General features: G+C 42.8%; 1 protein-coding gene across 2 annotated transcripts; it reads right to left on the bottom strand.

The window, feature by feature from the left end:
- Positions 1-168: 168 nt before the first annotated feature.
- trib3 (tribbles pseudokinase 3) lies at positions 169-7,987 on the bottom strand. 2 transcript variants are annotated; one of them, XM_080494652.1, is made up of 4 exons: positions 5,795-5,881; positions 3,495-3,782; positions 3,091-3,383; positions 169-2,133 (listed from the first exon to the last, which is right to left on the bottom strand). In XM_080494652.1, exons 1-4 carry the CDS (start codon positions 5,849-5,851, stop codon positions 1,644-1,646), a joined length of 1,128 nt encoding a protein of 375 aa, XP_080350778.1. In that variant the 5' UTR covers positions 5,852-5,881; the 3' UTR covers positions 169-1,643. The 2 variants fall into 2 exon arrangements, with proteins under 2 accessions (XP_080350778.1, XP_080350779.1); XM_080494653.1 differs by lacking the exon at positions 5,795-5,881 and adding an exon at positions 7,380-7,987 and having other exon boundaries at positions 246-2,133.
- Between the last annotated feature and the right edge of the window lie 5,264 nt (positions 7,988-13,251).

Below are 13,251 nucleotides of genomic sequence, written 5' to 3'. Positions count from 1 at the left end.
ATTCACAAAAAAATGCTTAATCCCCCCCTTCCAATGCCTGTTTTTTCTGAATCAGCTAGAAGTTGTGATTAAAAACAAGTGCGAGTCGGTATCTCTATGTGAAATTAATATTAAAACATTTCTAAAGGCTTTTTTTTTTTTCCCTGAATCACTGAAAACAGTTTCACTGTGTCATTCCGAAACAGATCTGGACCACTTTGTAGGTATTTCTCCAATCTTTAGTTGGAGATTAAGAGTAAATAAATACAAAAAAAAGTTTGAAACAGAGGCATTTTTATTTAAATTTTTTGTTTACAAAAAAAACTTCTCTTCTCCAGCTGTAACTGAGCTCTAAATCACAAAGCACCCCAGAAGCCCTAATGCTGGGTCAAAATCACCTTCAGTCCTGTTATCTCAAGATCATCACTTTGTTTATTTTCTTTACCGCTAATCTCTCCCCGACCCCGGTCATCACTGGATCAAATTCTCCGGTTATGGTGACGCGGTGGAAATGGTTTTTATTGTCATTGGAAATGAAACTTATTTCTGGTCGACGGCCAGAAGAGCCCAAGAATAAACAGATCAGATGTCCTCTTACATGAAAAACTGTTCATCGGCGTATAACAAAACAAAACTGAAGTATTATTTCAAAATAAACTTTTTTTTTTTTGACGGGGGGGGGGGGGGGGGGGGGGAGTTCTGAACCACAAAATGACCGTACAAGGTTTTGATCTTAAGATAACAAGAAACATATTTTCAGTAACCGGTGCGTCAGAGCAGGAAAAAAAAAAGAAAAGAAACACTGAAGCTGCGTTCGGTCACTTAACGGGTGACCGGTGTTTTTGCTGGTGACTTTTCCAAACACTGACACATCGTTCTCAGAATTACAGGGAGGAATCAGAAGTGTAAACACTGACAGGAAGAAGCTGCGTCCCGGTTCAGGCGCCGCCTCTCTCGAGCGTTCAGACGGTGCGTTCAGGTAACATTGGAAATGTTTGAAGGTCAAGTTAGTGTGGCTTTTGGCCACTTTTGGGTCGAGACAAACTTTGTAAGATGTCAAAAGTACGAGATTCATGAACACACTTGGAGCTCAAAATGGTGATTTTATAGAGACGCGGGTTCAGGTTGAGGCCGAGACGCAGCTACTGGGACATGAAGGCACACGAGGGTCAAGTATTCCAGGATCAGTGTGAGTCTGTAGTGTTCATGTTCTCACGTTAGTCGACATTTGTAAAGAAAAAAAACAACTGAGTGGCTGCGTAAATAAGTTTCCTCGTCCTGAAGTCCATAACATTTGGTATAAAGTTAAAAACCGTCAATAATTTAAGAGAAAACTTTAGTGTTTCATTCTGCAACTCCAAGCACGTTATTTGTCTTTGTTGCACCAAAAGCCTTTTATTTTTCATTATTTGAATTGCAATGATTCTCTTCAATTCTATATTTGCAGACACATTCACCAATGGACTGCTTCGTCATGGTGAACAGACGGCGCCACCTTTACAGCATTTAGATTTGATATTCAACTGTAATAGTGCTTATTGTATCCGACAATTAAAAATTGTGAAAGTGGAGGTCAATATTGAAAGTTCAAACTTGGTTTTCCCAGGTATAGTTTTGATTTATCGCCACTCAGTTGGTTTTTCGTGTGTGTGTGCATATATAACTTAATGTTTTTCAGTCCACGTTGGAACCACTTGGTCGTCGTCTTGTTTGCTCTGGGCGCTCGCCGGCGAGCCGTGCTGCGTCTTCTGCACGCTGTGCGGCGGCGGCGTGCGCGGACTGGTGAGCCACGGGTGCGCCAGCAGCTCGTGCGCCTTCAGTCTCTCGGCGGGCGACTTCCGCAGCATGCAGCCGATCAGACACCTGGCCTGAGGCGACAGCCAGTCGGGCAGGCTGTAGGTGCCGCGGCGGATCTTGGCGAACAGCGCGGCGGGCTGCGTGTCCTGGAAGGGGTAGCGTCCAATCAGCATGGTGTACAGAGTCACGCCCAGGCTCCAGATGTCCGCCGCGCGGCCCGAGTAGGACCGGCCGCCGTTGGTCAGCAGCTCGGGGCCGACGTAGGCCGGGCAGCCGTGCCTGTCCCTCAGAGAGTCGTCCTCGTGGTCACCGTGCAGGAGGACGCAGTCGTCGAGGCCGAGCAGGGCGAGGCGGGTCCTGCAGGACATCAAAAAAAGGTGAGACTTTCATTTTTCAAGTTTACCAGCAGGAGGAGTTTATTAGTACCGTCGGTATTTATAATGTCAGTCTCACGGACACTGCTAATTATAATACAGTGAGTCATTCCGAGGAGATACATCATTATACAACAATATTGTAGCGATCACGGAGTTGATCACGGAGTCGCTGCAGGGCATGATGGGAGTTCGCTTTATCATGGGTTGCCAGAGGTTATTAAGGGTTATTATTAGGTGTGTGTTGACTTTCGCTTGTGTTGTTTTTGTTCCTCAGTTCAGGTAGTTAATTATTTCATCTAGTTTAGTTTGGTTTGTTAGATGTTGGTGGGCAACCATGAGTGAGAAATGTGTGGTGTAAAGTCTGGCCCTGCTATGAAGTTCCAGTTGGGTGTGTTCCTGTCAAAATAAAAGCCTCTTATGATCAGCTGGCTTAAAAGAATCTCTACTCAAAACAATTCGCTACAATATTATAAACTTCATGTTTTTAACAGAATCAAATAGATAGATAAGATAGATAGATAATTACTTTATTCATCCCCGAAGGGAAATTGTTTTGTTGCAGCAATCTGGTACATACGAATATTATAAAATACGATAGAATAGAAATAAAAGTAAAATATAAAAATATCTGGGTATAAGACATAAAGTAAAACACAGAACGGAACATGGGCACTTAGAAATAAGCACGAGATAAAAGCAAGATAAATAAATAGTAAGTTTAAAATTTATTTTCTTTATAACCATCTACAAGTCAAATTTAAGTAAGAAATAGTTGCATTATTTTTTCTCATAAATTTTCAAACTACTTAATCATCTTTATTCGCAACTGCATAATTAACCGATATGCTGCGACTTCTGCCGATTCTCGAAGACGTTCGCGCGGCACCGCAGTTTGTCGTATGACGTCAGAGTCGCGCCACGCCCCCCCGGGTCTCACCTGTACTTGTCCACGAAGACGAAGCGGCGGAGCTTCAGGTCCCGGAGCACCACCCCGTGGCGGTGGCAGTGCGCTACGGCGCTCAGCATCTGCGTGAACAGAAGCCCCGCCTCCTCCTCGCTCACGCGCTTCCTGTCGCGCACGTACGCGTGCATGTCGCCGTGGTGACCGGGCAGGAAGACGTACACGTTCTCGTGGCCGACCACCACGTCCAGCAGCCCGCAGATGTTGTCGTGGCTGCCGACCCGGGCGTACGCCGCCAGGCGCTCCTGGTAGCCTCGCAGCGGGAGCACCTGAGCAAACAGAACAATGTATGACCGTATGAAACACACGCATTGGTTCAACGGGGGCTTATAAGGATGTATTTAAAAAATAATTAAATAAATAAATGTTGCTTGTTTTACCTGGCAGGTGTACTGCTTCTCTGTGGCCGCGTGCACGGCCTTGTAGGTGTTCTCGCGCTCGCACCGCTGGAGAAGGACGTACGGCCCGACACGGAAAGGGGATTGGCTCTGGCTGGTTTTGGGGGCGGCGCCCGTGGGGCTCGCGGGCCTGAGGCAGGGCGCGAGGCCGGTGGACGGCGGCGGCGGGGCCAAACGGGCTCGTTTGCACTTGAGCAAGTTGTCCTGCGGCTCGTCCAGCAGCCGCTTCAGACACCGCTGAGACTGGGCGGAGGCCGCGTTCATGTTCATCTGGTGGTGGAGGAACAAAACGAGTCGCGCGATCAATTTGAATACTTTTACTGAAACGACCAGAGAGGATTCAAACATTTATAAATACGAACTCCCATCGAACAATGGTTTCAACACGTCACGTGCAGAAACAAAGTGGATGATTCGTCTCATTCGTGGGAAGGGAAGTGCATCAACTCCATGATGAAGTGAGTCATTTTTTTTTTTATTAGAAACATCCTTTGTTATAGTTTTCCAAAGAACCGTGTGTGTGAACAGAGTGGAACCATCTAACTGAGCAGCATGCAATTGATTAAATACATTTTTTATCCAATTGAGAATCTCAAATTGTGGCTTGATGTTGAAATACGTCTCCAGTGTTGCCAGCTGTCACCCGAGCTGTGGGTTATCTGGATTGTAATGTCAGATTTTACGGATTCAACCATAGAATGACATTCTCTGACTAGGTCCAGGCCACCTTAATTATTTCACAACGCTATGTTCATATATAGACTTGTTATATATTGATGGGCTGTAATAACAAATGTGACACATATGAGAAATAATTACTGACTCGCAGAGTACAAAGTACAAATTTGAGTCACATTTATTTGATTTTGGTAGCTTTTGTGGTTCAGAGGAAGTTTTACTTAAATGAAGGTGGCATGGGCCTTTGCTTATACTGTTTAGTCCATTTTCCATCCACACAGCCTCAGAGATGGTCACAAGATTAAAGTTTTTGTAGCTTTGAAAAAGTTAGCTGATGTAACTCTGGTGGCTTTCCTCCAATATGAGACCAAATTGACACTTTCATGTTTACACTGATAAATAAATGAAAAACCACACTAAAGTGGTTGTTTGACAAGCTGGTTGCGTTAACTACAGGCTCCACTACACACGTATGTGTGTGTGTGTATATATATATATATATATCATTGATTTGACTATCAAACAGTGGCGATGGCTCCCTCTAGTGGCAGTAAAATGGTACAAACGCAGCATGATTGAATAGGCGTTAAAACGCTGCTTTGTACATTGTAGATGTGGATGATTTTTTTTTTAAATAAAAAAATAAAAGACCTACACACTAAAAAGTTTTGAGAACCATTCCCATCAACCCAAGTTGACCGTGCAGTAGCGCCCTCTGCTGGTGATACCACCACAAACTCCTCCCCCCCCGACTCCTAACTTTAAAAGAAAAAATAAAAAAAAGTTCTTGAGCGACATTTTCACATACAGTAACAGGAGTTATATCAGTGTCGCATCCCGGCGCGTCCTGCGTCGCCGCCGCTCACACCGCCACGCGCTCAACGTGCGTCTATAGGCTTCAATGATGCAACTTCCTGTAAGCTGACGGGCGCCTCAGCTTTCAGATCGTTGCATCAGAGCACAACAGTTTACAGTTTAAACGGGCTTTAAATACAGTCAACAACCACCGCAGACAGTACGAGAGAGTGTGGGAAAAGTTTTTCTTCTTCTTCTTCTTCACTTGTGACTGTGGTGACTTGAGTGAAATCCTGCTGTGGGCCAATGTTGCCTTTCACTGCTGAAACACTCTGAGTCACACTGTGTCGGCGTGGCAACGTCATCCACCCCCATGGATACACACATACACACACACACACACACACACACACTGAGTCAGTGGTGTTTTGACATCTCCTGATGATTTCTCTATCACTTTCTGTTCGACATTGCAATCCGGGATCCGACTGTGACCAACCGAGTAAAAGCATGACCCATCTCAATCTGCTCAAACTTCACACTGCGTCTCATTCGGCGATTAAATCATCAGGAAATAAAAATAGCACCTTGCGCTTCGATTGGACCGTTACTCATAGACACCGGTTTGTTCGGTCACCATGACAAGATCTATGAACGTTAAAGCTTTTGTTTAATTTCTTATGTCATATTTGAGTAATTTCATCAACAAAGCTCAAAAATCACCCTCCGCAAAAAAGTTTAAATTTCTCTCAGTTTCAATAAAAGTTAAGCGTCTCATTCAACGTAATGACTCTCTTTGTGAGATTCACCTGAAGTGGTTGTTTGTCTCCAATAAGTTGTTTTCGGTAAGTTGAGTTTGTTTCCATTCAGATAAACACTGATGTGATCATTACGAAGTTAAACAGCAATTCTGGAGGAGGAAGAAGAAAAAAAAAGTTCTGAGAATTCAGCTTGAATTCAATGTGATGTATTGTTTTTACACAAATACTTGATGTTCAGCAAAGCGTTCTCCTCCAAAGCTCATTTATTTACATTATTTATTAGTTTCTCATTGCTGTCATTTTAAAATCTCTTCAAGTGTGTTAACGGGAAGAGATTTGAATGAGTGTGAACAATAGTTTTTTTCCCTTTTATTTATTATTGCTAACAACAACCTCATTATACAAAGTGACTGATTTCCTAAATATAGGCAAGACTTTTCCAAAGATTCTCTCAATGACTCAACCACTTTTTAAAAGTTACTGTATATTTACTGACATCTCTTTTAATCTCGTGTCTCTAGTTTACAGTTGCGTCTGCCTGCGCCAATCCGCTCTTTGTCATATTGAAACATTGATGTTTCCTGATACATTTCGGTTCACGTGTTCACAACATGCGTTCTAAAGTGGATAATCCAGCTACAAACCTGACCCGGTTTACTTTAGTTGCAGCCGAGTCGCTCTCTTTAACCCCCCCCCCCCCCCCCCCCCCCCCCAACAAAAAAAAAATCTCAAACTGACCTGGAAGCTCAATCTGGGACAGTTTTTGGTTCTATTGGAGATATTTATGTGTCACTCCTGAGAGACCTGTCCTCGTGGACGGACGACGAGTTCAGAACAAAGTTTGTTCAAAATACATGTTGTGAAAGTGCAATCGACTGACTGCAGCGCCTCTTTGCCCGAAGCCATTCAAAAAAATAACATTTAATTGCGCTAATACTGACCTCACATAAAGACGAATCACGGAGCACCATCCCATCATTTAAATGTTAAAATAAATGAAAGACATTTTCTTCCACATCCTGCTGCGTCTCACAATGACACCACATTATAGAGGAAAACTCCTGATAACAATAATTAGTTTGCCTCACAACAAAGTGAACACTTTATCTGTGAAAAGCACATTTTAAACGATAAATGCTCATTCCTGTCCAAACAAAACCCCCGTAAGAAACAAACAACATAGAGTCGTCAATGAGAGCCTGAGTGGGGACGCTTCCTAGTCAACATTATTAAATAAAAATATAATCAAATCTAAAGTGTGCTGTTGCCTGCAGGATTTTGAAAGACTAAAGATTACAACATCCCTCCTGAAAACATAACTTCCTGTTTGAAGCAGGTTTTAGAATTATGTTATTGCCCAACCTTCATGTATTGTCGCTTGAATCTTTTGTTTCCTCAGTGCTATTCATTGTCTTTATTTATTTAAATGGATTTCTTTGCACCTGTAAAGCCTGGGCAAACACAACAACTTATTTGTGGTGGGTGAGTCTGGATTAAAGTTCTAATAAAAAAAAAAAAAAACATGAATCCGATGCAAGTTAATGAGAGAGACTCAGTTCGGTGGAACAACAACAACAACAACAACACAAACTCCCAAGAACAGTGAGAATTAAAGAGGATGCGACTTTCTCACCTTCAGACTTAAACTGCTGGTTCACAGGAAGCCGGGCTGCGTGGAGGAGTTTCTCTGGTCCGTTCACAGCTCGGATGGAGACATTAGAATAGTATTTAGGGGAGAAAAGGGTAAAAAGAAAAGCCTGATCCTGGAGGGTCCGGGACGAGAGGGGGGCTGCTGCTGCTGCTGCTGCTGCTGCTTCTGCAGACGGCGTGACGTGACGCGCGTCTTTGTCTGCCGCTGCTTCTTTATTGTGTCCGGTTGCGCAATCTGTGGTTCGTCAATCAGCTGCGGGCAGTTCTTCAATCCCCTTGTATAACTCGCAATCAGCTGATTGTGGAGGGGGGGCGATAAAAAAAATTAAAAAGTAGCTGAACTTATTGAGTTAAAGAAAAACTTTTTTTTTTTTTTTTTTTTTGTTGAAAGTAGTGAAACAATATCCGGAGCTGAAGCGGGACGAAGCCTCCTCAGATCCGCCGAACGTCCGTCCGCTGCCTGGAGTGAAGTTGCGGTGGGGTGGGGGTGTCGAAACTCCGTGTGCGGAGATCCGGACTCCGGAGAGGGGACTGCGGGTCGGGACTTCCAGCCGGTTCTGAGGGGGACTCGTCTCGGTCTGACTCAGGGGTTTGTTTGGTTTCGTTGTTTCGCCGCGCGGTGTCGTCATCCGAAGAGGGGCGGAGCTTAGATGTTGCAATCCTGAGCGGATCAGTCGTCAGAAAAAAAAAAAAAAAAGCAGACAGGAGGCGCGAGGAGGGCTGCATGTAGTCCACTGTACACACACACACACACACACACACACACACACACACACACATACACACACCCTGCACACTACACTACAGGAGCCAGCCACACACACACCCTGCATAGTGCTGGAGCACACACACACACACACATACACCCTGCACACTACACTCCAGGAGCCAGCCACACGCACACACACGCACGCACACACGCTCTGCATAGTGCTGGAGCACACACACACACACACACACACGCGCATACAGCTTTAATAGTTTCTTCTTCAGAAATCACGCTCTCAACTAAATGTTTTCCAGGAAACAAAGTTTCCTGTAGGAGGTTATATGAAGAAATTCACTGAGTAGAAGAAGAAGAAAAAAAACCGAAGCCGTTATTAATCATCATTTTTTTTTAAATAAAGCCACCACTCAGTGAGACACGTCAGAGCCTCCGACAGTCACATTTAATTTTACACAACAGCTGCTTGTGTCACATTTAGAAAATAGTTCAAGAAGCCGAGAGTCACTTGGGGTTTGGTTAGATGGGAAATGTGCTTCTTTCTCTTTAAAGTTATTTCATGTTCAGAGTCAGAGTCAGATAAAGGTCAGGGGGACTCTCAGGCTCACAGCTGTGTGCATCATTCTTAAGAGGAAATCATGATAAAAAAAAAACATTATTTCTAAGGAAACAGACATTTTCAGCGCTCTGTGCTGTTGGAGTAATAAATAAAAACCGACCCAATGAAATGAGATCTGATGCAACACCGTAGGTGAAACGGATGCGTATAAAGACCCACCATATATTTAACATTAACTGTATTTTAGCAGCACAGCGGTTACGCTTTTTAATGTGCTTCAAACTTCAAGAAGGGCAGTGTCATTCTCCCTTCCATTGAAAACCCCTGATTTAAAATTAATGCTTGAAAATACAAATACGTGGTTTTACTATTGTGCATGGAAATTCTGCTTTGTTTTGTTTTTTTCATATAAGTAAGAAACACCCCAATGTCTGATTTAATGTTTGCTTAATGGCAAAATGTATGCAATAAAGCTGAAACCGATGAATATCTGAATGTGTCACAGATGGAATTGGTTTAACAGTTTATTGACACATGGATAGATGACAACATAGTTAAAGGTAATTGCACATATAATATAGATATATAGATGTATAGATATAGATACGGCCTTTTCACTTAATGTAATCATGAAACAGTAATAAATCAACAGGAATGCTGTAAAAAAAAAAATGAAATCATGAATGATAAAGACAAGAACAGGTAGGAAAATCCATAACTTTCTGACACTCGGGACGGTAAATAATTTCTAATAATGTAAACTGTGGATTTATGAGCGTGCAGCAGCAGCAGCAGGTGTTTTGCAGAGTCCGACTTCCTTCAGACGACTGACCTGCAGAGCCGCAGCCACCTGGTGACCTTTGACCTTAATCCTGGTTCAAAGCTGCAGACTGAAGGATCAGCAGTGGAGCCTGTTCACATCTGTTCCTCTCTAAGTTTGCCCCACATTCGCCGGCAAACGCATCTTTTCCAGCACGTTTGTGAACGAACTGATCTGAAACCTGCCAAACGCTTCACAGTGAAGGTTGCGGCTGATTTCCATAATAAGATTGAGAAAATGCATAAATCTCCACGTCGATAACTCATCACTTTGCGCCACGGATGAAGCACGTCTGAAACTGCTCATGAATTAATGTGATTTACGTAGAATTTCATCCAGTCTATGGCCTCAGCTGACCTCAATTCATTGCGACTCTTGGCCAACGTGCTTATCTATGGGCTAAATACTGTAGTTTAAAAAAAATATATATATTTTTTGAACAATTAGCTCAGAGTTACATGAGTTCAATGTGCTTCGCTGCAGTTTACAGCTCAACAGGATGTTTGTGCGATGAGGTAAATCTGATCGTTGCGTCAGAATGAGCACAAGTGAATTTCTGCTGAATGCAGGTGCGTCACGTCGTTAACGTAAACACTCGCCTCGGGATGGAGGAACTGATGTAACATTTTATAGTTTCTTTTTTTTTTTTTTTGCACTTTTGTGAAGTTAGTCTTGATTTAAAAAAAAAAAAATATATATATATATATATATATATATATATATATTAAACCAGATATTGACACTTTGGCTGCCTCCGAAACAATTATCATTAATTTATTAGGTAACACTTTATAATAACTATCCGTTATAAGTAGTTAAAAAACCATTAATAGCCATTAGTTAAGGAGTTATACATTGCTTGTTGAATATTTGCTAACAGTTTATTAAGGATTTATTAACTACTTATAACAGATAGTTATTATAAAGTGTTACCATTTATTATTATTATTACACATTCTCTACTGTTGCGTCAACATTAGATTTACAGTATTGTGTAACGGTGTTTAACTATCATCATCTGATGTGTTGCGTCCTCTATTCACCTGTAATATACATTTATTAACTTGTGCAGTACAACTTCAGTTTGCACTGATGTGTGGCTTTTCGCTGAAGCTGCCGGTCACGCTTAATAAAAGCAAATACGAACCACACGGGAGGCAAACGTCAACGTCACCACATTCCTTTCTACTTCAAATATCTCCTGAAAATCTGTGGACATTTGAGATAAAGTGTCGTATAGATAACGTCAAGTATACGGCTCATTAAATAAATAAAAAAATGTATTAAAGGTACAGGACTAAATTCCCACAACATATTTAGACCAAGATTTCTTTATATTTACTTTCCTTTGCAGCCAATTCTGTCCATTATTTATTTAATTTTTATGAAAAATTGTACTAATGCTAAAGCAATAGCGTAGCACCGAGATCCAGACGGGACCCAGATCTGTTTGACAGCAGGCGAACGTGTCACATCAGGTACAGGTGCATCAGTGTTTTCTGCATTCCATTTCGGGGAGTTTCCTGTTTATGCATGCTGATTCAGAGTCATGCATTGCTGGAAATGATTATCGATTCCTCCACTAGGTTCTCTCCTGGGGAAAAAATTAATAAATAAATAAATAAATCACCCCTGATCCTGTAGAGTGTCAGTTAATCCTGCTCCAATATGCCTGATTTGGCTGAATGATTTGTATTTTTAAAAAAAACCAAAAAAACATGTGATAAGTTTAACCGAAGGCAACGTGGTCAAAAGTTACATTATCGTTATCATGATTACGTTACATAACCCGGGACACGGAGAACGTTCCTCATGGAGTCGATATTATTTATCTGCTTTAGTTATCTGTAATTGCATTTGGTCGTTATCACACGGTGCATCCCTTCAAGTGTATTTTCATCACTCGGTTGGGGGACAAGATTGCGCAGCTACTCCATAACCAGAGGTTTACCAAGACTTGGACCTAAACAACACGGATTTGAACGCATCACAAAATCCTTAATACCTTTAAAAACCACTCACACGTTATCTGAGAGCTGGACTCTTGAGTCTGAGTGAATTAAATCTGGAACCGTCGTGACCTCCTAAATATTCATCGCCTGAGCGGAAGGGAACGACCCTCCGCATCATGACGTGCGCTCATTCCAATGTAACAGACCATCTTTATATTTATATATATTAACCTTGTGTACATGCTGCTCCATGCTATTCATAGTGATTCAACAATCCAAGCTGTTTTTTTTTTCTTTTTTTCCTCTCTCTCCTCTGATCTCTTGCAGCTCGGCTCAGCGAGGCGGATCCATTCATTCATTCGGGCCCAAAAGGAACACCGCCGGCTCCTCACATGCGCTCGGCAACACGTGAGTGAACTTTAATCCCGCGGGAGTCGGAGCAGACGGACTCCTGCTGCTCCACCAGGTCGCCGCGTCTTCAGAGAGATTTCCTGTCGGTGTGTGGCGACCTCTGACCTCTGTGCGTGTCGCCAGCGCCGCTCTGACCGGACACATTCCAGCGGCGGGTAGGGAGCCTGGATGACCTGGTTACTCACACGCACACACATACACACGCACGCACATAAACACGTGCGCACACATACACACACACACACACTAAGATAGAGACACGGCAGGTTATCTGCACATGGTTAGCGTGTTTTTAACGCCACATGATGAAATATTGAAGAAACAGAGGAGCTGTTTGTGTGTGTGTGTGTGTGTGTGTGTGTGTGTGTGTGTGTGTGTGTGTGTGTGTGTGTGTGTGTGTGTAGACGCGTGCGTGCGTGTGTGTGTGAGTACGTGTGTGTGTGTGTGTGTTAAACTTTACTGTCTCTTTCATAACCGACGTGATGAAATCAGAGGCCAAGTGTCTGACTCAACTACGGCCTGCCACCAGAAGAACACACACACACACACACACACACACACACACACACACACACACACACACTGAGAACAATGCGCGCACACACACACACACACACAACCTCCATTGTCCTCGTTGTCAGGATTATTACCTGTCGAACACCTGTGCTGCTGTGACGCGGAAGCGTGTGTGTGTGTGTGTGTGTGTGTGTGTGTGTGTGTGTGTGTGTGTGTGTGTGTGTGTGTGTGTGTGTGTGTGTTTGCGTGCGTGTGATAATGACACATTTTTAAATCCACTTCTCAACCTGCTGTCTGTTCCGGTGGTCTCTCTCTCTCTCTCTCTCTCTCTCTCTCTCTCTCTCTCTCTCTCTCTCTCTCTCTCTCTCTCTCTCTCTCTCTCTCTCTCTCTCTCTCTCTCTCTCTCGCCCCGCTCCAGGGCATCCTGATCCATTGAGCCTCAGGGAAACACGGAGTTTAAAATCTGGGAACTTTAAAAGGCTGTTAAAAGCCTTGGGGGTGTTTGGCTGATAAAACACCCCTGAGCGTCTCTTCACACTGTGGTCTTTGCTAAATGCCGATTAAATCAGCCGAAAGTACATATTTTCTCATTAAACTGCTCTGTTAGTTTTGAAACCTCTAATATTACAGTAAGTTCTCAATGATGTCAAATCACACCCATGTCTTGCAGGTTTGACCTTCACATTTTAGAACCTTTTTTTTTTCATAACTTTTCCATAAGTTCAGTCAAGCAACACTTCACTACCAAAAATCTGTCAGTTTTCAGGGGGTTCATTTGCCTGTTTGTTCATTTCCCAAAAAGAGGCATTTCATTATTATACTTTACATTATAATAAAAATGTCCCTGCATATTTAGACTTTTAAAACGTATGC

The sequence above is a fragment of the Blennius ocellaris genome (genome assembly GCF_963422515.1).
Source record: "Blennius ocellaris genome assembly, chromosome: 4".
In the NCBI taxonomy this organism is placed as follows: Eukaryota; Metazoa; Chordata; class Actinopteri; order Blenniiformes; family Blenniidae; genus Blennius; species Blennius ocellaris.
This window is presented reverse-complemented; position numbering and strand designations above follow the sequence as displayed.

Coding starts and splice junctions, on each gene's coding strand:
- trib3 (XM_080494652.1), bottom strand. CDS start 5,851: ATGGAAACAAACTCAACTTACCGAAAACAACTTATTGGAGACAAACAA. Junction 3,783..5,794: donor GAGACAAACAACCACTTCAG/GTGAATCTCACA, acceptor CTCCACCACCAG/ATGAACATGAACGCGGCCTC. Junction 2,134..3,090: donor GTCTTCGTGGACAAGTACAG/GTGAGACCCGGG, acceptor GATGTCCTGCAG/GACCCGCCTCGCCCTGCTCG.